Source organism: Anopheles stephensi, chromosome 3 (assembly GCF_013141755.1).
Source record: "Anopheles stephensi strain Indian chromosome 3, UCI_ANSTEP_V1.0, whole genome shotgun sequence".
Lineage (NCBI taxonomy): Eukaryota > Metazoa > Arthropoda > Insecta > Diptera > Culicidae > Anopheles > Anopheles stephensi.
Window position 1 is genome coordinate 21,864,957 of NC_050203.1, and position 24,423 is coordinate 21,889,379.

At 41.2% G+C, this 24,423-nt stretch overlaps 1 protein-coding gene across 17 annotated transcripts in view; it reads left to right on the forward strand.

Annotated features, from left to right (window-relative positions):
* LOC118512906 (putative mediator of RNA polymerase II transcription subunit 26) overlaps positions 1-24,423 on the forward strand; it is an 89,005-nt gene that overhangs the window by 35,523 nt on the left and 29,059 nt on the right. For all 17 annotated transcript variants that reach the window (XR_004906362.1, XR_004906363.1, XM_036058035.1 and 14 more), the window contains one exon: positions 23,709-23,770. Coding sequence is in view for 15 of the 17 variants with exons in the window: in XM_036058035.1 (XP_035913928.1) it covers positions 23,709-23,770 (62 nt within the window). In the remaining 2 variants the exon portion in view is untranslated. The remainder of the gene's footprint in view (positions 1-23,708; positions 23,771-24,423) is intronic.

Below are 24,423 nucleotides of genomic sequence, written 5' to 3' on the forward strand. Positions count from 1 at the left end.
CTTTACTCTCTTAGATTAATGTCTATAAAAGCCGAATATTATACCTTTCACAAGGTTTGATCAGCTCGTAATATACAATATATGGCTGGTCCCACCATCAGCTTATATGGTCAAATGTTCCTGTCGGTGGGATGTTAGGATAATGGCCTTTATCTGATTGTTTTCGATTATCCAACTGATTGCTCAAGCTTTATTACTTCCTTTCTTAATCTTTCTGCTTCTATTTGTTTTATTTTTTTACATTTACTGCCTTTAGTCTATTTTTACTCATTTTTTAAGTATTCTTTAGAATTGCAGCAAAACATTTTTTTCTTTATTTTGTTCTCTTAGTCTTGGTACATCTCCTTTTCTCTATTTTTGTTATTTCCTGTATCTTTTTTTAAATTGTAATTGATGTTTTGAGTTTACTTCTTTATTTTAATTTAATTTCTTATTTATATATCTATTTTTCTAATTTTTGTCTGCTATTTTTCTATTACAAGCATATTTCTTTAATTTTATTTTACTAATAATTTCATTTTTCTTGTTTTTCTGTTTTAATTGTTTTTTTCTCATCATCAGTTTTTGGAATCAGAGCATTTTCTTGAATTGTTTTATATTATCTCTTGCTTATAAAATTCACTGAAATGAATCTTGAACAACAAAAAACTTGCTGCCCTTATTATTTCCTTTATTTACATAACATGTCCATTAACAGTCCTCTTATACGCTGCATCCATAAATGCAACCGGATTGCATCTTCAGATTGTCATTTCCGTTGGCGTTCTCGGTTTCCGCTTTCATCACTTTTTTTTCTTTTTTCTCACTTTTCTTCATTCATTTGAAGACTTGGAGAATGGAAGTTTCATTTGGTTTGATGCCTTATTACACTCCAACCCCTTTAAGACGGTTCCAGCAGTAGAACAGCCTGCAGAACTCTCGTTCACATGATCGAGTTTGATTGGAAACCTCCGAAAAACTGCTTCTTACTCGGTGGCGCAATTCTTCCGACGTGTATAGCGCTTCAGCACCGCGGGAACTCGTTCATGTTTTGGGCGGTTGGTTCGTTGGAGTACGCGCCTATTGCGTTAATTTAGTTTGATGAACTTCTCACACCACCAAGCGGTCGCATCTCGGGGGGGGGCGAGAAGTGTTGCAGCCGTTGCTTGCCTGCCGGGGGGTGTACCACCACACACATTGCGCAATGTTTTTAGGTGTTGGCGGAACACAAAAACGGCAACGATGACGATGGAGATACGATCATCCCTTTCGTGGATCTCGTGCCCATCCCCATATCGCTTCTGGTGTTTGCCGGAATGGTTTTCGTTGCGTTTTTTTGTTGTTGTTTCGGTTGAAGTTTTCATCAGCCTGGGAAGCAACGCTAATGAAACTGGCACCAACGTACATGCGTGTATCGATTCTCGCGTTTTTATTGTGGTTTTCTGCCACATATGGTATTTCCTTTTTCCTCCGGAAACTGACCGGTGGGCCCTGGGGTCTATGCGTGTGTGTGTTGTGACCAGCGGTAGCGTACATGACGAGCATTTTAATTTAAACGATTATTTCACCAACCATATAAGTTGCGCGATATTTGGCCGACCTCAACTCCGACGCTTTCCAGTTTTTCTGCTGTGAAAATTTCAAATTTAAAAACATTTGCGCAAAAATAAAATGCCAATTTTATTTCATAATCAGCAGCGATTGCTCTAACCGGATGTTTGTGATGCACATTGCTGTGTTGCGAGGGAGCGAGATTCGCGTGGTGTTAATGCACTTGGCACGTGGTTTCGAAACCCACGAAACCAGTCACCAAAACAAATCCACTCAAGCAACACTCATGCTGGTGGCTTATCTTTACAGCCCTCGAACCAGATGGTGGTGCTTCGTTCTCGGGGTGGAAAATAATGTTCTTAGTCAGCCATTCGTTAAACGCCTCCTTCACCTTTTTCCGCATTTTTTCCCTTTTTAGTGGAGCAAAAAAAATTAATCACCCCTTCTTATCTCATGTTGCAAAAAAATGGAATGTGCAACAGTGACGCCATATGTTTATTTTGTGCATTGCAAACATGTTGTGCTGTTATCAGTTTTGTGTTACAATTTCTTACTTTAAATAATTGTTATCTCGAGGATGATGGTTGTAGGGAGCGTAAATTGCATAGTTGATTGCTTATGGAGCAACATTTTTTAAATATTTTTTTAACAATGACATTGGAATAAAATTTCATTTGTTTAATACTTTATGGAAATAATTAAAATGTTCCGTTTTTAAAAGAAAATGACAATGATTTTTTCTCTCTAAGCTCCTTTCTTCCGGTGGATGAAACCCTACCGAGACTGAGACACCAAAAAGTTATCGTTAAAATGCTAATTAATTAGCTTCTGTCTGCTCTTTGTCTTGCCGATGATTCTATTGGGCCTTTTTCAGTCCAAAAGTAGACTGCATGATAACATCCGGTAAAACCAACTCCACCAAAAAGTGTCAATCCAATTTGGGCCTGATCGATCAGCAGGTTCTCAAAAAACAAAACCCGCCAAGAAAAAACCACTCAAAACATTGTCACGGATCGATCAATATACTCTTCGTTCGGTTACATTTATCAAGTTGTCCTTTTTTCCTCCCCAATCTCCCACTCTAAACCGCAAATCCCACGCCTGGCGCGGCCGCAAACATAAAGTGGAGATTTTTATTCGTTCTGACACCTGTCACTTGATGAATAAAAATAAAGGTTGCCAATACAATACAAGAAGCGAAATCAAAAAGACTCCACTCTCAAAAAAAATGATGTGATGTGTAGGTGGTCTACGATTTCGGACACCACCACCACCACACACACACGTCTGGTTCTGCTGAGACCATTTTTGGGGGACGAAGACCCGTTTGCTTCGCGGCTGTTGCAGGCGCCACTCGCTCTATTGCTGCTCCCATTTGGTGACACTAATCGGATTTTATGTTCAACACATCACCCTTGTGTCGCTATCTGTTTCCATCTGCCAAGCACGCAAATATATGCCGGCACAAACACACACACACACACACAGACGTGAGTGAGTGTCGCGATGTTTTGATTTACCACTCAGGAGGGTTTCACCGTCGCTTTGGGTGAGTGTGGCTAGCAATTTGGCAAAGGGTTGTTTGAGGGTATGAAAAATGAGGCAGATGAATATTAATCGTGTGTGTAATAAATATATTCGCGTAAGCACATGTCGCTGCTGTAGTGGCATGGGGTTTTGCGGTGCCGCCATGTGATGAAAACGAACGGGCTCATTAGTTGTGCAGTGGAGATGTGCGAAATGATAATTCAAAATTTCTAATTTTTGAAAATTAAAATTAAGTTCATGAGGGCACATAAATTTGTTCCAGGTGCCATGGCATTAGGGAACTAGTTGTTTGGTTTTTTTTTAAACAGTACTTCAGCCATATTGGAGTCCATTTTGGGAGGCATTAATTCACATTCAGAGGGCAGGAGTTCAAAATATTGCATATTGCAGGACAAATAGTTCATATCGGTGGCACTAAAGCTGTCATTATTCCTTTAGGAGTATCGCGGCTTACAGATGGTGACAATTTAGACGATACTCAGATATCTTGCTCGTCTTCAGTCAAAATGGAGTCTTCAGTCTTGATGGACAATTACCGAAAATGCGATGAATCTTCAACAGGAGTATATAAACATTTTCTAAACAAAAAATACAACAATTCTTCAAGGAAACTTTTAAAAAAGAATTAAAGAAAACTCTTAAAAGTAGAATCACACTTAAAACACACTGGAAGCGTAGAACACACTGGAAAAGAACAGAAGACAACATACTCTCGAATATCGAAGACCTAGTCTCTGGCGTTCCTAGTCTCTACCCCAAACCATAAGCCTAAACATGAGCTTGAATTTCAATTTAAGAAATTATCAGGATTATGAAAAAATGAGTCTTATGAATGCTTCAAAATCAAAAATAAATGGTGTATCGCTATGGGAATAAAATTACGATTATGTGACTTACGGGAATGTTCCTCTTAAAGAATCATTTGTCAAATCTGAAGTGTTGGGAGATTTATATTTTCTGGAATAATTTATTGAATCAAGAATAGCTGCAGCACTCAAAAGCAAAACCTCCCGTTCGGTATTAAGCAGCAGATAGAAGTTGCTCATTTTAGCAAACTTAATGTACTGAATGACGCAAACATTGTGCCCTGAACGCAGACCTGCGTCTGGAAAGAAAACTCGTAAAGGAATAATCACTGTTCAATAAAGACACACACGAACTTTTTCGTAAATGGTGAGCTTATTTTCTCAACAAATCGATTGATGATCGACAGCCAAATGGGAGGGGAACACGCCTCGACCGCGGAAGGTGAAACATAAACCTACTCCCTTCCGGTCGGTAAAGCAATGCTCTCATGGCCAATGATTCCTCCAAGAGTAGTCACCCTTTCGGTATTGAGGTGACAAAATTTATCTCTCAATATGTGTACGGTCTCGATTTCGATTTGTAAGCGAGTTTGTATGTTGTTTGTGGCGTCTGGAAGGATAAATGTTAATATTTTAAACCAACCACCCCGCTGTCCCTGTCCAGGTGGGTGTTGCACATAATCGTGCGCTACCTCGCTCGGTCGTTCAAGCGGGGGTCCGTATGTGGGTGTCAAGCTACCCCGACACTAAGGCACGAGAGTGGTTTTCTTTCACGAGTCCACGCAACACTTCCGACCACGCATATCAACACGCAGAAGAAGAAAATACACCTTATGGTCGGTAACTGGTCACAAGTGGCTTGGCCGGCCGGCCGGCGACCTTCAAAATAAATCGTTCGGTGGATGTTTTTGTCACTTTGGGGTGTCCTGACTGGAGTGATCGGATTGAGAAGTGGTTGGAACAAGTGTTTTGATTTCATTGTTTTTATTATAGGACAAATACCATTTATTTTATTTATTTATATTTTTAGTATTTTGCCCGAGTATTTTTAGTATGCTGCCACTTTTCGCATCCATTTGATCGTGTTCTTAACGCATTCATGCACCCTTGAAACACTTGAGTAATATTTTGTTTACATGAAGCAATATTCAGGAACTCTTTTGCATAAGAAATGACAGACTTCTTCATGCCGAATTATGTAGAAATAGGCGATAAGCTGGAAATGAAGTGTAGGAAAGGATCACAATAACAAATTTTCCACATTCGAAACATCAACCACAGCTAATCCACTCCAAACTGTAGCGTTCAGTACAATCCCTTCACAAACGCATGTTAAGTTGCCACGTGTAGAACTAATGTGTTAAATGAAACGCCATACAAAATGAGTTTGTTTTCATATTGTTCGTTCGCGAGTAGTAGTTTACAGCGTGAGGATTAAGCTGTTTTGAGGGCGTTGATCCAGAATGTACTACGTTTTTCGATAACATTTATTTGCCATTTCTTATTTATTATTGAATATCACGGCTCGACACCTTATAGTCAGCAATTTTTGTGCTGATATCGTACAAATATCTCGATACATTTCCTCGTTGTTCTTGGCGTTATCCCACGCATGCTAGGTTACTATTTTAGAATAATCGTTTTCTGTTGTAATAATATTATTTTTCTTTTGAAAAAAGCATAATTATTTAATTAAACTGTGTGGACAGTAAAATTAGCTCAGTATTAAAACATATTTTTATTAATATGGATGAAGTGTGATCGTATTGCTTTGAATGATTTTTTTTATTCTTGAAGGACCAAACCAGGCTTAAAAGTTTATTTATATTAAAAACCAACTTTTTCCAAAGAACTTATCAATCCAACACTTCTCTTGGTCAATGTTCACTCTGTCCAAAAACTGCAGCACACGCTGGAACACTACGCGCGTCAGTAGGCGTTTGATAACTAAATTGTTCTCCAGCATAATATTCACGAGTAATTCCAGCGGGCTCGGAGGTTTTTTTTCCTCACTTCTAACGCCCACAATTCATCTTTGCGTCATTCCTTGCCTTTCCTCCTTCTCTCTCTCTCTCTTTCCCCCTGAACTTGCTGGTGTTGTCGGCTGCGTAAGCGGAACTCGCATCCTAAACTCGCTAAATTGCGCTTGAAAAGCGGGCGATGCTTTCAATTTCAAAACCAACCTTTCCACGCACAACACCCTCCCTTTCGTCCTCGCCAGCCCGCCTCCCGGTTTCTCATACGTGTGCCGGATGGTGACAGAAAATATGCAAATTTCACCACGTATCGAGTCTCTCGCGTGTATTAAAAAGCCGTGCGACACACAGCGCACGTTTCTTACCATTTCGTTCCGTTGCGATGCTGCGGCTGAATGTTGGTGCGCGGGTGTACGCCACCCACCTTCCCCCATCGCTGCCGCGCACCCTTACGCAATCCGCGCCAACCCACACACACACACACACTCTTCTGCTCCAATCATCCATTTCCCGTATAATTATGGACAGCACACTGCGGACGACGAACCTGCGGCTTTTCCACCTACGGAAACTTGCCGAATGACCAGGGGGGGAGGGGGAATGGGAAAGGAGGAGAAATAAATCGGGCGCGAAAAAAAAAACTATCGGCAAACCTCCGAAGCGAGGAAGAAACAATATTTGTTGTTGTGGAACAATCGTACAATGCGATTCTCCCGGATTCTCTAGCTGGCGTAAAGTAACCGGCAGAATAGGCCATCAATTGACCGCGACGAGTATAAGTGGCGCTGTGTGGTGCGCAAGATCAAGCTGCACGATTTTTTTTTGTTGCTTTCGGTTTTGTTTTCAAACCCCCATTAAGGGTTGCCTGTGAATGCCGAAGTGATTGAATTATTCATCAAGATAGGCGACCGCAAGACACCGGCAGACGGTGGCGGTTTTTTTTGCTATATTTTTTCTTTATTTGTACGCGCTCTGCCGCCGTGGTCGTGTTGTTTGTGGATCGTGATTTGCTATCTTTGATTTTGCTGCCTAGGGCAAAAATGCGAGAGAGGCGAAAAAGGGATCTGAATTCCTGTCTGTGCCAGTGCCAGTTTGTGGGTACGGTTCACTTCGAATGGGGGTTTTGATTTAACAAGTCAGCACGTGATTTTGATGCTTTCGATCTCGTTAAGTTGGTCAGTAAGGAAGTGTAGATTGACAAGCATATGGTAGCAAATAGCTTTAACTTTGAAATTAGTTTATCCTACGCATTGGTCTAAAATCATGGGTTTGAAAGGAACTGAAAGAGGTTATATGAAGAATAGCTCCAAGACTCCAGAAGTTATCCTTATGCCGATAAAATCAAGTAAAGGAACATATTCTGGGTTAGTAAAAAAATCTATTGGATTCTCTTGAAGGAAATTGGGAGTTTTGATCTCTTAAAATCATGTCTTGGTACTTTTGGTTGAGTCCAGGACCAGTCAAAAGACCGTTTTCCTGTAGTACTTCTTGATGTAGTTGCCATCTTCCGTCATGCTTCTTGAACTCAATTAGGTCATTACCAAGGCCATGAAGGTCTTCTGCTACCAGGTGTTAGGTGCAGATACCATGCCAATCCTTACCTAGTTCGTAGTGGACATTAAGTATAAGGACACATATTGGTCTTGGTCCACCAACGTTGAGTAGGTGTTTTCATACGTTAAAGCCACAACACAACGACTCGCTCACCTTCGGAATGATGCAAAAAGAGAGGAAGATCAGTCGCCGCTTCTTAGTTCATGTATACTACTCAGACTCAGACACGTCGTCTTTTGCGACTTAGGGATTCTTCGCCAAATGTGACCAGGAACACTGTTACTCCTTTTGGACGCCTGATGGAATTCTTAAATCTAATGTGAAGAACGTATCGCAGGTACAATGCCCTGAGATTTTCTCATGAGAGTCTGATACACTGGGAAGTCGCTCAGAACTCTTGATGCGTCTGGAACTTGGCCTACATATCCTTGACGTTCTCTAGAAGGGATAGGTTGTTGTACAGAATGTGCTTCGCGATCTTCAGTTTCTTCTTATCGGGTAGACCTTGAATATTCTCATCAACGTGTCTCCAAACTAACTGATATCGTGTTCAAATGTTATCTGTATGTAATTGATACACCCTGCACATATAGGCAGGCGAGAGGTCTGTCAGAAGACAGAGTCCTTGGAAGAAAATTTGTTAAAATGTGCTCATTTTTAAAGCTCAAGATAGATTTTATTTACCTCAAAACCATGGTATAAATCAATTCCGGATCACTGACCAAAACGCATACTCGTTGTTCTGTATACATCTCCGACTGCTGCCTAAGTGATTTCACGTTTCCTTTCACGGCTTCAGATGGTGGTTCTTTCATTTTTCTCTCTCTCATTTAATTACGTTTATTTTTACCACATCCCGAAAGGCTTTTGCTGTGTGTACGTGCTGGGGTAGCCTCTTCCCGTAATCTCCCATGCTACTTTGCTTTCCATTACGACCGCTCCACCGTAACCTCTTCCGTCTGTCCCGGCCAAAAAAAAAGGAATGGACAGGAAATAATTAATTTCCGCACGCATCTCGTGCACCCACTACTGCTGCTGTTCCGGCGGACACCCCCGGGGGTAGAACAACAACGCCGCGCGTCTCATTTGGTGTTTATTTCTTTTCGGTTCTTTTCTCACATTGGGTGTGTGCCTTTCGCCCCGCGGCAACAGATAGAACGGCCGGAAGCAGGCAGCAGTCAAACACCAGCCACATTGCGCGGCCAGCCAGCCAGCATGGCACAGGAGAGTGCTGGAATGGTTTATTTTTACACACATGCATCTGCTGCGATTGTAACTGTGCTGGGAAGCTGGCCTGCAGAAGCCTTTCTCCCTGATCAATACCGCTGGGCACCAGAAAAACAAAACAGAGAGCATAAAGCACTCGCCCTTCCCTTTAGGACACGTTGGGTAATAATTGGTCCCATGCGTTATCAGTATGAGAGATAGAGTGAGAGAGCCCAAGACCGATTTGCTTAATTCCCCTGCTGCACACGCAGATCCGAGCTGTGGATCTCTCCCTCGGGAGAGAGAGAAAAAAGGGCCACATTTGGTAGTAATGTGCTGCGGTTCCTAAACAGAAACCCCGACTAAACCGGAAGCCCATAATTGGCGTGAGCTTTGTTGGAAAGCAACGGCGGGCGCGGGACTGGAGAAAACAACAGAGAAAGGAAAACAAAATTGTGCTGGGCATCAATTCTGTCCATGACCTTTTTGCTGGAAGGAGCCACTAAAACAAAACAAAAATTAACAAAAAAAAGCTGTGTGGTCAGGAAATGACAGTGGCCTCGTTTCTTCGTGGTGGCGTTTGCCATTCCCGTTGCAGTGATTTGCTTTTGCCTGGACTGTACCTTTTCTGTCTCGTTCTTTCTCTCTTTCGTTTTCCACTGGCATAACGAAACATGTCTCCAGTTTTCCGGCCGGCTTCCGGTGAGCTAATTTGGGTTAGCGCGCGGCAGCTCAACCTCTCAAGTTATGCCTTCATGTGAACGTAGCTGTGGGTGGCCAACAGCAGAGAACCAGCTCTGTTCCATACCAGCTTTGCGGATGAGCCATTTCGCTGGAAGCATATAAGGCTTTTTTTGTTTTTTGTGTTCCCTACATGGGGTGGTGGCCCACATTCGGCACTAGCGACCTTATCGTTTTTTGGGAATCTTAATTTAACTGCCTCAATAAGGCATTTTCTAGATTGTGTATCTAAAATGGCTTTCCGTTATTTTCTTTTTCCATTTTTATGAGCCTTTTGGAGCATTTAAAAATTTGAAAGTTTTATTAGTTTATTATTTGGAATATGGGAAATCATGGGCTTAAGGTGCTTCCCAGCAAAAAATAAGCAAAACAAAATAGAAAACTATAGCTAAATCTGATACCAACTTTTTAATCTCTTTTCAAATGAGAAACGAAAACTTGAAGGGCAAATTAGAAAACAAAAAAAAAACCTATATTAAACCAATAAAAAATAAAAAATAAAACAGGAAAAATAGAAAAAAGAAAAATAAACATAAAAACAAAAGAAAATACTAATAAATTTAAAAACAAATCACCAAATAATCATAAAAACAAACAAAGAAAAAAATAAATAAACATAGAAACAAACAAAACGGTACAATTAAAAACAAAACAGCAAAAAAGAGAACACATTCAACAAACAAGTTTAATCGAAGAAAATGAAATTGATAAGTAAACTATTTATATGTAAAATATGTGAAATAAAAATAAAACAATAATTTAAATGTCATAATAGATAAATAACTTGGTAACCAAAGTGGAAAAAATAAGCATTTCAAATCAAAACAGAAACAGAACAGAATTATAAACACTCCGATAAAGAAATCGAAGCCTCTGTACATATACACAACTACTAAAATGCCTAAAAAAATTAAGAAAATACCACTTACTTGTGATATTGCTCACACTAATCCTTGTCCCCTTTACCTTGTGTCTTAATCCTTGAATGGATCCTATTGTAATGTCGTAAATATTTTAACTATTGGGCAGAGAACTCCGAAACCCCGTAGCAAGATATAATCGTTTGCTCTTCGTATCGAAATTCCCGCCGTCGTAATTTGGACATTATTTCTTGATAACGTAGCAAGCCGAAGTGCACTTGCGAAAAAGCATCGCAATCGTAAAGACGAGTAGCGCAATTGAAGCACGCAGCGCATTCGCTTATGCAACTTAACGCAATTCATGAGGCGCACTTCAGCACACACACACAACAATATGCGGATATAAATTACACTTCCTCTCAGCTTACAGCCACCGTGTGGTGGATATGTGATGCGCTTAAGTGTGGTCTATTGCTGCTGAAGTAATCCTCTATTGCTCAGCACTTCAGGCAAAACCCTCCTACCAAAGCAAGGCGGTGTAATATATTGCACTAAAAACCTGTCAAGCAAAGTGTGAGCGGAAAGACGTTACGAGCGAAGCACCACCATCTCTCGGTGCGCTATAATTCGCTAGAAATTGCCAATCTTCTGCACTAAACCGAAGCACACAGATTCAACCGCGAGACCATGCTTTCTGGAGGTAGCTCGCTCCATAGCCAATTTATCATAATTGTAGCGAATTGTCAAAAGGTGGGCGTCGGTAAGGGTTTGTCGGTCCTGGTGGGGGTAAGGGTAGCATTTCTTATGTATTGTCACTAAAATCTAACCTTATGCTCCACACTCCCCTCCCCGCCGGTATTCACGCACAAGAAAGCGTTCAATTGAGCGCATTTGAATATATTCGACAAATGGAAGCTACCACCGAGCAGCGTACGCACGACACGAAAAAAGGGTCTGGTCTGATTGTTGCTGGTTCGGGTTTGTCGGAGCGCGGTAAATGATTAGGTAGGCGCACACACATGACGCGACTGTCTCCCTTTTCTTTGGCAGGAAGCGGAGAGAAGGCGGCCCTTCAGGCGACAATGTGTCGTCGGCGGTCGGAGTGCGTTGGCGTGTACTTCTCGGTATAATCATGTTGCTCGTAAGGGGGCGTAAAGCAGCGTGTGTGTGTGTGTGCCGCCCATATCCGCCACAACAACAATCACGGCAGAATATTATTGCACGTTCTGTTGCATAATTGTCTGTCAACCACTGCTCGTCGTGACGTTACCGGTTTTGGTGTTGTTATCCATATCCGCTGGATGGAAATATTTATGGTTTTATATGCATTTTTTCGGATCAAGGGTGATTTTTTGTTACTATTTTATGTTACTTATAACAGCACAGTACGGCGAAAGAAGAAGCTGGTTTGCCTTTTTCTCTTTATCTATTTCTTACTCCATTTTTTATTCTAATTTTATTCATTTGCTGTTTTAGTCTGCATTTGTATATTTTGTTTAGGTGTTCTATTTTAAATTTATTTGTTCATTTTGTTTTTCATATTACATATTACTATGTTTGTTTTATTTTGCAATTGTTATTTTTACCTTCCATTTTTAACTTGGTTCTAATTGTTCATTCAAAGACTTCATTTGAAACTATATTTTTCTTATCTTCTTCTTCTCTCTTGGCTTATTCTACTTCTTATATATTTTTCTTATAATTGTTTAAAATTCATAACTCCCTTTCTTTTTCTCTTGTTTGTTTTATTTGTTATATTACCAGAACATATTAGATATTAGTGTTTGTTTTGATGCTTTTTTCTATTTTAACTGGTTATTTCTCCTTTTTGCATTATTGTGTTTTTGTTATTTCATTTATTTTATTATTTTCTTCTTTAACTTTATATTTTATTGTGCATTTAAATTATTTTTTTTTCACAATTTGTTTATGAAGTTATTTTGTTATATTGAAATTTTAAACCAAATTTTATTTGACTTTTTTTTCTATAAATAGGAGTTCGTTCTACTTGTTTTTTTTTTTTTAATTAAATTCTCGATGGTGCGTGCGTGCGGTTGAGTTCCATATCTCCGATCTCCATAATCTCGGTAGCATTCTATCGTCTACCAGCAATATAAAAAAACCCGGAAAACTATGAGGGAAAGTTTTACATGACACGGTTGCATTAGATTGGACTTTACCCTTCAGTTCCTCCACTTTATACCCTCCATTCGGCTCAGCATTCTCCATCATGCAAATGCGAGGTGAAATAAGCAATCAGGCGAGCAGACAATTTACACTTGTTCTCGTCTCATTGTTCCCTGGTTCGTGTGTGCGCCACACGTCACCAATTTGCCAACGGTTCTACCAGCCGACTCGGTTACCAACTCGGGTCTGCCAACTTATTGCACCTTGCACTTTACGTGCACGCGATGGGACGGGGGGGGGGGGGGGGGGGAAAATCACGCTGTGGGGCTTATTGGATGGACCTGGGCTATATAAACGAGCAACCCTTCCTCCACGGGTGGTGGTGGGTAAAATAAACCTTACCCGTCCGTGTTCCGAGTCCTGAGCACAATCGGTCACAGTTTCTAATTAGGATCGTAGAAACACTAGGTTTTCTGTGTGTGTGTGTTTTTTTTCTGTGCTTCCATGCATTGAAGCGCATAGGTCGACTTCGATAACAATCGCGTAGAGGCGTGACATTTCGCCAGTTGTCGCTTGGAAAGGCGTATGGGGGCACACAGATTTCGATTCACTAACTTCCACGGCGACGACACGCTCCTCGAGCTGGTGCTGCTGCATGGAAATGGTCTAATAATTATGTAGATAAAAACCAACGTTTGTGTGAATCCTTCCGAGGTTGGCCCGCTAGGCGTTCTGGCGATCCCTTTCCTTCCGCCAAGCACCCTCCTCGTCTGGAGGGTAGAATTGTTTGTGTAAGTGTTTTACCGCTGCTTCTCGTTGTGGTTTGATAACACACACCGAGCTCTCAAACCCATTGTGTCGTCGGTAGAACAACTTTGCTACTACAGCGACGCCGAACGAACTGCTGGTGCTGCTGATGGCAATTTTATGTTGAACCAACACCAGAACCACTGGCTGGTTGGGCGGTTTGCTGAAGCGTGCTTTTAAGCGGGTGGCTTTTTGGTCTGGGTGGAGCAAGAACAAAAAAAAGGTCTAGTATCACGATCACAAAACACACCGGGGAAGAGAGTGCGTGTCTGCTGTCTGCGCTGGTTGGTTGGCTGGCTGGCTGGCTGTGTTGTGCCCCCTCGGGCCGTTTGCATTTAATTTATTAACGCAGATTATGATACTGTCGTCGGTAGATAAATATGTTGCCGGTGTAGTAAGTTCTAGCAAAGAGGCGGATGAGCTAGGGAAAAAAAATCAGTACGCAGGTAGACCAAAAAACAAAATTTTGTGTAATTTGATGAAGGGAAAATAATTTTTATTTTAGGCAGACGAGACTGATAACAAGGTAAAGCGTATTTAACTTGATGCAAATTTTATATTTGAAGTTAATTTTTTTTCTAATTTGAATAAGGCTGCATTATGACAAGAATATTGGGTAGGCCCGGTGGTAAGCGCGACAAAGGTGACGGTTACGCGTGGCAGGACCAGAGTTCAAATCCCATCCGGACCTCTCCTCCGTAGTTTTTATGGGATAGCGTGTAGCGTGTATTCGATATCTTTCAGTGTTCTAAGGCCACAATTTGATTCTACGCTGCGATTTTGGTTCCCTCCCTCACCCTTTTTCATTGGCCTTGTTAAAAACGGCTTGTCCGATTACCTGTCTATCCTCCTCCATAACCAACCAGGCGGAGTAGGTCGTCAAAAGTCCCCTACACTTTCTCCGCAATGAAGTTATTATTTGGCGATTGTTGCTTAAAAATTGCAGGTTTTTAACCGAAGTCATCATAATTTATTAAAGCTATCCGGATTTATAGTGCTTAGTTTCATTAACTATCTAATTAAAAACCAGCACACCAGACAGATTTTTCTCCAAATATTTCCTGGTAAACATTGGTAGTCTGGTGCTATTCGCATTGCGTGCCTAGCACCCTAAACTATTGATTTGAATAATATTTTCACTGCCTCAAACCTAGTTTATAACCTGACTAAAACTTCTTTGATTACGGTTGTGTTATTACTGGCTGACAGAGATTACCCCACAGATCGCTGATTAAGTAAATAAAATTTCAAGATCAACTGAACTTTTATTACGACAGCCAAACTCCTCCTAACCCCAATTCACTCTCACTTTGTTCCTCAGTTAGCCACTTGTTAACGTCGGTAGGAACCTAAGAAACTACCCAAATGTTGCTTAGTTGCCCCAAAGACGTGTTCGTAAACACCCATTTTTATGGACCAATTTTGACTACTTTGATCTTTGACGCGTTCAAACGTGGTGCGGGGTGAGAAAAAACTTCCCCCCGCCTAACCGCGCTCCCAAAGAAGCGCGATATAAATCTTGTGTGCCAAGCGAGAAGAGCGAAAGAGATACGTGCCACCATTAAACCAGATAATACTCGCGCGCAATCCTGACAGGTCCCGGCCAATCGCCACTGAACCATTCGCAAACCTTTCGATCTTCGCTCAACAGCTAATTAACACATTCTACTTGCGGATGTGGTCTGCGTGCGTACTACGAACTGTCGGGTGGTGGGTGCGTTTGATGCGGAATTATTTGTGCGATAAGTTTTGTTTTCGAACGCACGACTTGCTGCGCGAGCGCCCCACACCACGACCCACACCGTATTTTGCACCTCTTGGGATGAGGAAGATATATCGCTAGTTAGGACTTAGACTCTCATTGCTACACCCATCAGCAAGCTCGATTGATCGAGTTGCTTTTCACAACTGCTGGCGTACGGTGAAGGAGGAGGCCACCAACGCCCCAGTTTGCCGCCATTACAAACACGGGGGCATCCCGCCAGCTATTTCATGACTCAGCAGCCTCATTGGTGGTGGTGGTAGTGGTGTGAGGTGTTGGAGCTACTCATCCCAACCACCCCCCGAACAGTTGGTTGGTAAAACTAAACATAGATCCACATAATGTTGCCGCCTCTGCCCAGTCACGAATCGTCGGCGATACGTGTACTACCCGGGGAACTGATGTGGTTGGCGTCGGTGGCTTCTAATCACACGGTCATGAGTGCGAGAGATTCGATCGAAAACATAAGCAGGCAGGCTGGTAAATCCTGACAGTCAACCCGTAGCAGTAGCATGACGGCGGTGGCAACCAACCTAACCTAATTTTTGTGTTGCACAATTCGGCACAATCATGGATTGCCGCGGTATCGATGGCGTGGTGAAAGCGAGATGCGATGTTCGGCGGAGCTTGGCTTTTCTTCATTTCCAGATTGTAAATAGAAGCTGTTGATGAGTAGGAATAGGAGGAGGAGGTGGACGAGGTCTGCCGAGGGCAAATATTATCGATTTCCGTGAGCGTGCTGAGCTGGGACTCTATAGCATCGCTCCGCAGTGGGTAGGGGAATTGCTGTTCGGGGGGCAAATCTCAATATTTGTCTCTCACGCAGTGCCAAATCGATTTTGGGGGTGATTTTGTTTTTGTTTGTGTGTGTGTGTGTGTTACTGCTTAGTGAGGAAAAATCTCCCGCAGGAACAAAACAACATGGTGCAGAGAGCGTGTAGACGCTTAATTAGTGAAAATGCAAAACAGGTCGTAAATGATCCAGGGTACCATGTTATTTGATACCTAAGAAGCTAACTAAAGCTTAAATCTTGACCTGAGGCCATTTTCATGTTTCGTTATTGGAAATTTTGTGATTGGAAGGCACCGCATGTTGAGTTTCTTATGGTGTCTTATGGTTTTATTTGGTTTTTGCACTTTAAGTTTTCAGTATTTTGTTTTGTTTGATTCCATTTTTTTTTATTATTCTTTTGTTCTTTACTTTTCTACTTGTTTATCTGTTTTGACTTTGTTTGTGTTTCACAACATTCTTCTCTATATCTCTATGACTTTCTTATTTTTTTATATTTTTTGTAAGTATTTATATGTTATGCAATTTAACTTTCAAAAACATGAGAGATTCATGCTTGCTTCTAAGTTTTAAGATTAGGGAGAACATTAAATTAAAAAAGCAGTCGGGAGTGATTGTCCCCGTTTTGTTGTTTTGAATATGGCAATGAAAGCAATTTTTTCATGTCTGGTGTTTTAGTTTACTTTGAATCTTTTTAAAAGATTAATACAAATTGATCGAAGAAATTGATTGTTTTGTTTTCCTGTTTAATATTTTAGTCTCACCTCTTCAACTTCTTGTTTTTTGTCATTTAATTCGACTTATTTGTATAAAAATTATTAGTTTTTTCCTCTGTTTTACAATATTTTTGGGTTCCATTACATAAATTGACTTGATATTTAATTTCATTCTAATAGAATCATTAGAAAAAATGATAACTACTACAATCAAACAGCTTCTTTGTAGCTCTTGTACTGTAACTCGACACACTTTTTTGTGCAATCTTTTTTCGCTTACATCTTCTTTTTTCTTCTGGTGCAAGGAGAAAATAGAATCAATACACCCTCATTTCCTAATCGATAATAACAGCACACACACACACACAGTTCCATCAAACGACCGAATCATTGCAACAACAATCTTCACTTTGCTTTAGTAATTCCACTGTCTTCCGAGTCCGATACCATCACACGGCAGCGTAAATGTGCAAACAATCAATTAGTTCCTCAAGATGATGGCACCCTTCACACACATCCACTGGCACCACCGACCAATATCTGAGGCCTTAGGCTAGTGAAAAATTACCTTCCCTGGCGTGCAGAAGGAAAGATAGTAGGAAGCCGCAGCAGTTCGCTTTCACGCAAAACCGATAGCATCATAACACAACTGGGCGGCCAGAAATATGCGCTAGCGAAAGGCCTGGCCCAGTTCCCACCTATTGAGGTTAGGCAGTGTGGTGAGCCTGCAGGGCCAGCACAAGGCATGGAAGGAATGCCTCACAGTTAACCTTCTTTCCGTCGGATGTGTGTGTGTGTTTGTGTGTGATAGCGGAGTGGAATTACAACCCCGGCTTCAAGCAAATGGGGGTTTCGGCTTCTTCGGGGACGTAACACAGAAAAAGGAAACTTGTTCCTGGCCATATCTGACCTTCTCGAGCGGTGGGGGAGCATCTCACATCGAAGAGGTGCATCGGCACGTAAAAAACAGCTGGCCCCCGTGTTCAATGCCCTCTTCGGGGGCAAAAGGCGACGCAAGAACGAGAAGTCAGTCGCTGTTGACTCTTTTGCCCTCCTTGGTGAGGGCGTTTTTGCTTCTTGGACAGCGAGGGAAGCGAAACGGAAAAAGGTGGTAGCACACACCACCGATAGGGCAAAAAGGCATTCGTCCGATAAGGCTCTAACCGGTGGAAAAGGTGATAGACAACACCGTTCGGAAAGGTGTCGTTTTTTTAATGAAACGCCAAGGTCTACACGCGATGGTGCTCTTTTTGGACAACATAGAAATTTATATCGAGCAACCAAACACTGATAGAAGTGGCTGACTGTACAAGCTGGCAAAGTAGAATAAAGTGCATGAAGAAGAAGACGAGGAAAAAAAGGAAACCACCAAAACCGCTTCCAAACTTCTTCCGACGCAAATATTGACGCAATTTATCTATCGATACAATCGTAATGCGGTTTGCAAACGGCTTCGCACAGTGCAAACATATTTGCGCAACTCACTCGACACTCGCCTGAAACGGGTGTAAGAACGCTTAGCGTCGGTGAGAATGTGGCAAACACGACGCCGGTGCTCTCGGTACACAGCTACACTTTTTCATAATGATTATCTCCATAATTGTTTGGCCGGTAGTTTCGATAAGGCCTTTGGGTGGAATTCTGTGTTGTGCTAAACAAGTGTATTTCCACTCGCTGCTATTATGTGCGTGAGAATTTGTACGGTCAAGATTGCTTACTGTTGATGCATGTTATTTGCTGCTGTGTTGGGATTGAGGATGTGCCTTTGTGTGTGGGGTTACTGTAGCGTCGTCGTACATGCTAAATTTTCCCATCGAATCAGGTGATTCTCGATTAAATAATGCAGCTGGATTCAGTGTTGCGCGGTTCGATTGCTCTTTGTTTGAGTATTTACATTTACGGGATGTTAGGGTACGATGCACCCGCTACGATTACATTTTAATAAATTGCATTTTTTATTTCGCATTTAAATGATACTTCCACTGTTTAATTGTTCAAAACAACTTTGTATGCTTATTGTTGGCTAAACGACTTCGATTAGGTCATGCTGGCTCGCTATGAGTCACGCACCAGTCTAGATGGGATTTGATCTCCTGTTCTATCGAGTGAAGACCGAATCCACCCTTACATAAAATCCGTATTTTTACATACAGAGACGGACAATGGAATAAGATCGCTTTTATACCCGATTTTCAAACGATAGCTTTCGATATTTCTACAAGGTATGATCAAGCAAAAACTTGACATCCTCAATTATTTTACTTTTTATTTTCATTTTAGTTTTTTTAAGAAATCTAAAGTCCAAAAAATATAACTCTTTTGATACCAAAGCTACACTATGTGAAGAATAAAAATTAGAAAGAGTGGATGCCCAAAACTATTAAAAAATTGATCGTATTTTAAATTTAATGAATAGTCTAATTTTATTGTATAATAACTGTTTTGGCCATGAAAGTAACAAAACCATACCCAAAATCAATATCTCGTTTGATCCAATGATAGAAACGTTTTCCCAAAATCCAAAACAAAATTTTGTTAAAAATCGATATGAATATGTTTTTGGGAATCCATTTTGTAGTCTTATTTGTAATGATATATAACAACAAGATTATATCAACTGCTCGGTGAGTACGCTACATGAGTAAAGCACCCTATCAAACGGCCAAGGCTGTTATAAAGCTTGTGCAGCGTGCTGTGGGACAGCAAGTAAACAGTTGCACTATCACATCATATTATTTATTTATTTATTTATTTAAATACAAATGAAAAATTATTGTATTCAGTATGCCAAAAGTCTGAAATTCTTTAATCCACTCTATTTTTACCGCCGTCACAGTAGGTGGGTCAATTTGCTCCTCGTTACCCTATTTCAAGAGCTGTGCTTTATAGCATATTCAAGCATTTTTTAATTGCGACGAATTGTGAGACAGTTAAATTGGGTTAAACATAAGATTTCAAAGACGAAATGTGTTTCTATCATCCATAACGCATTCTTAAAAACTTTTATTGTTTCTTTCCTCCATATTGTACTCAAATGTCAAATGCTTTATTCAGTTCCGTTTGCCCTAGATACATCCCGCAAGCGCTGCAGCCAGCTATACCGGCCAAACATCCGGCTAGCAGTCACGTTTTATTGCACCACACAACACAATACAAAGCGAAATTTTATTGCACGCGAAACTCGGACCCAAACTTAATTTTCTTATCAACGCTTGGGAACTGGTTCCCGGTGGTGGTTGTTTGGGAAACTTTCTACCGAAAGGCATATTTATGGTAGCTTTTACTATTGTGCGTATGCAAACTATTTTCCAAAGAGTCCGGTTTGATTTGCTCTGTATTATTAATTTAAATACAAACAAACACAGCAACGTTGTGAAGTGTGTACATAAGCTGTCCGATAGGTCGATTTTCCGCTTTATAGTTTCATATTTTTCCCCATAATTTATTGTTGAAGCGCTCTGCCCGTGTTAATCGGTCCACCATGCAATCGAAACCAACGAAAGGTAAAATATACATTGGTCGGTATGCTTTGAGGTACTTTACCATTTTTTTTTTACACCCCGTTCCCTATTGCTCCGTGAATTATGCATATCGCTAGTTAGCCACACGTGGTGGTGGTGGCGTTGTGTATGCTCGTTGGCCACAGACACACACTATGCACATCCTGTGTCGCCCGATGGCATAACGCACGCAAACGCACACGAGTTGTGGCCACCGCCAGCCTGCAACACCTTTATTTACTCCGCTTTTCTCCATCGGCTGGCAAGGTGTCAATGACATTCCCGGCTCGGTGGCGGCTGGCTAGCTGGCTGGCGAAGGCTTGCCTCCCCAAGGCCTATATTTGAGCAGCTTTTCCCGTCCGTTTCCCGGTACTCCAAACAGGCCTCTCCTAGGTGCTCTCCTCGCTTCATCCTCATCTATTGTAGTGCAGTGCGCACTATGCAGGTTCTGTTTGTTTATCAGACCGTTCCAAGAAGGGCGTCTGCAAGCGGGGGAAAAAAAGGAAACCATGAAAAGGAGAAAAGAAAATAAATGATAAAGAAAAAACTGTAACCGGCGGGCCTTTGGGAGGAGGCGAAAGATAAAGCAACGACGCCAGAGGAGGGTGCTAGAAATTTGGTGAAGAAGAAACAGGCTGCTCTCGTCTCGGCGGAGAAGGAGTTTCCGGCCAACGATCGCTAATGTGGAGGAAACAAATCGGTGGAAAAAAGAAGCTGCATGCTTCTTCTCATTATGCATCCGCTTTGCAAGAGGCCCATTTTTGGGATAGGAAACGAGGAATTGCAAATGGTGGAATGGAGATATTTTTCTTAGTTTCATTATGAATTTAAATTACGTAGGACCAAGTCAAGAGTAGTGAAAAGAGTAGAGTCAATTCAGAAGCTAGTAATGGCCGGTCAAGAATGGCAGTAATGACAGGCCTCTTGAGGTTGTATCTGAAGTCTGGGAAGAATAAGAAGAAAGGACTGCAGCATAGTTTTTCAACATGCCGTAAAGCAAGCCATCCAAATTTAAATTATGCATAATTCGATTCTAAAATGTCTTCAACGATAACTTCTCCTCTTAACTTGAACTGTAATTTAAAAATCTCAGATGGACTTCTGTGCTTATGGCGCGGTCCGGTAATCGAGGCGATAGCGGAGCTGGGCTTCAAATGGCAGGACCTGAATCCCATTCAGATTACTTATCCGTACGACTGACCATCCAGCTTCCAAAGCTTCTATGTATTTAGGGCATTTTATTTGGAGAGTTTACTGAAAAGAAGGTATCTCAATACTTCACGATCTCAAATTTGTATACTAAAAAGATTCCAACTCCAATCAAATTTGTAAGGATTTGAGAGTTAACTGCCTTCAAATCTTAAAATAAATTTTAAAAATCTGATGGAAGTCATCATACACTCCAAAGACAAACTGTTTCCCACTAATAGTTTGATTTGCCTCCTAAATGTATGCAATCTTACTAATGATTTTAATATCGAATTGAATCGTGTAATATTGGCATGTAATTTATGGTATTCGGAGAGCAAGTTTTGAATGTTAACTTCCCATAATAATTACCCGGAAACATCTGGAAGTAGACAAGATTATTATTGGTCTCTCTGCAGCCCTTCACTTCCCCATCTAATTATCATAAAATTCGTTCGTTCGCATATTGCACCAGAAGCAAACCCAACTCCAACGCCCCACCGTCCAATCCAGATTCGATGCATTTTCTCTCCAGTAACCAGCATTTAGTAAAGCATTTACAGAAGAGTTGCCTTTCCAAAAGACGGACGGACAGCTCAATCTACAATCTTCCGTGTGCGATATTTGTGCTCGCACTACACTCTCTCGCTCGCTCTTGCTCTTATTCGACATCACTTTCCCGATCTTCATTTGCCATTGTGACCGACTGTGGCTCGGGGTTACGCAAGACGAGTTCGGGAAATGGACGGTTGCGGTACAAGAAGGGCCAACCAATCCAGCAACAACTCCAGTTTGTTTACATTATCTGTGGACGCTGCCTTTTCCAGTCTCGAACGCATTTTAAACAGTCAATCGGAAAGCTCTAAAATAGCTTAGGTTTGCTGCTCTATTTGTCGATGGCAGATGGTCGTCTCGGCCGTTTTTTTTGTGTGTGGGATGACTCCACGTCAGTCAAGAAATCTTTGAGAAAGGCAAACTATTTCCCCCCTCATTCCCTGCGTTGGAGTGTGAACCCTTTTTGTTTCATTGTGTGTCCAGTGAGTGAGAAATCCCTTTAAACCCAACAAAACACAACCACCGCATGTACTACATGCGGCTATTAACTTGCCCTTTCTCAAACGCTCGCCAGTTGAACCCCACAGCGCGCACACTGGGAAAATGGGGTTGAAACTCTGCGCCGCCACCCTTTTTAAAAGAATTCCGCTCGAACGTTATGAAATTGAGCGTTTTTTCCTGTCTTTAACGCTCCTCCTCATCTTGATGTTGGTGGTGGCTCCATTGTTTTGTGATTCAAAGTGAAAATTTTAAGTCTGAAGCTTTTCCCTGTAATTTTCATCTACAACGCCGCCGCCTCCGCCGCCCGTCTATTAATCTATTTCGTAACTAGGTATATTATCTGCCCGGAGGCGCCTCATCATTATGCGTTCGTAATCGAATCATGTTCCTTGCATGCAGCTGTTTATTGAGATCGAAGTACAGCAAGCAAGAAAAACCCAGTGTTTCGTACGGAAAATCGAATTTTTCTTTCCGTCGGAAGAAAGTGATGTACCGGGAATTAGTTTTCAATTATAAAACGATTTAATGCGCGATTTCCTGTGTGCTTTACTGGCCAGGGGGAAATTGAAAAAAAAATTAAAACAAAATCATCACCACCTTTACCGTTAATACCATCTAATTGAGCTGTGCGGCTCTTCACAATTGCTAATGCTAATCTCCGTTCGATTACGCTCCATAATGCGCGCCATTATACGACGCTGCACCCGGGCATGAAAAGCGAGTCGGAAATTTATGTACCCCCCACACACACACACACATACAGATGACAGGCTTTGATGATGAGATCTCACTTAATGCCGACCCATCTGACATTTCAACAAGTTATGAACCCCACCGACGACGGCGACGGCTGCTGCCGTCGAAGTCGTGTAGTGAATAAATCTTTTCATTCAAAAGCATTGCAAAAGGATGAATAACATTATTACCAGGACAGTTAATACCAACCTTCCAGCCTTCCTTGGTTGGGTGGGAAGTACAGGAGACTGCAGCATTATAGACCGATATAGTAGACGGCACGACGACGACGACGACGACGACGACGACGACTTGGCTGTCTTTTGCCTACTCGCGTAATAAAAAGGGCCGCTTTGTGCATTAATGATGCGAATGCAACAACCTCCTAAATAGAGACAGGGCTTATGAATTCATCATCATCGTTGGGGGTTGCTGTATGTGTTGTGTATTTTTTTTTTCCAGTCTGCCCAAGCAGCGATGAATTCGTCAAAGCAAGAGAGGGGAGATCAAGAAAAGGATTCCGATGTGTTATATGAAACAAACAGTTTAGATATTCAAAATATTTGTGTGTGAGTGGGGGGGAAGCTTCACCCAAAAGACATGCCAAGTGTGTTTTTTCATTTCTATTTCCAAAAGAAGCGAAACAAGTGTGAGTTCATAGCGTTCTCTTCTTTCTATCGAGGGAGAGCGGCGGAATAAATGCAAGAGTAAAAAGCAGCACCAACAATCATATAAAAGATGTCCTTTTCCCTAATGAAAATCTTCCATTATTCATCAGCAACGGTTTTCTTTTCTTCTATTTGCAGAACTCGAGCCCCCTGTGGGAAGACTTCATTGCCAAAGCGACAAAGCTACATGCATGCTTAAGGTACGTAATCATCCCATTCGTTCACGCGTATTGTCATACTCGAACGGGTAAAGTCTCAAACAAATCTTGTCGAACCACATGGCAAAAGAAATCGGTACTATGTGATAATCCTGTATGAGGAGATCATCATTGGAAGTGATGGTAAACAATTTTTTTTGTTTAATTTTTCAGTTTAAAGCTCAGAACAGAACTATTAAATTTTGATTCTTAACAGTGATCGATTCCCCACAGTGTGTCCTTATTCAGTGTCAAATTCGAGTAGTATTATCGAGTTAAATTTGAATTTAACAGCTTTTGGTGAACTCGTTTTATAAAATGAGTTTCCTAATTTTGTGAGTGATTATTAATTATGATTAGTGATTGTGAATAATAATTGTCAATAAGTTCATCCTCCCAAAGACTAGTCCTACGAGAAGATAAAACTAAAAAAAAAATAAAAAATTGTTAGCTGTTTGTAATCTAAAATTTGTCTGTACTATTTAAAAAATAAAAAAATTAATATAATACACATAATACAAATCATTTGAATCATAGTTGTCATCGCCAACTCTTTTGCTATAAATTGTACTAATCGCTCATTTGATATGATTGACATGAATCTTTTTACGTTTATTTCGCATTGCACCGATAAATGAGTGGCAACCTTGAAATTT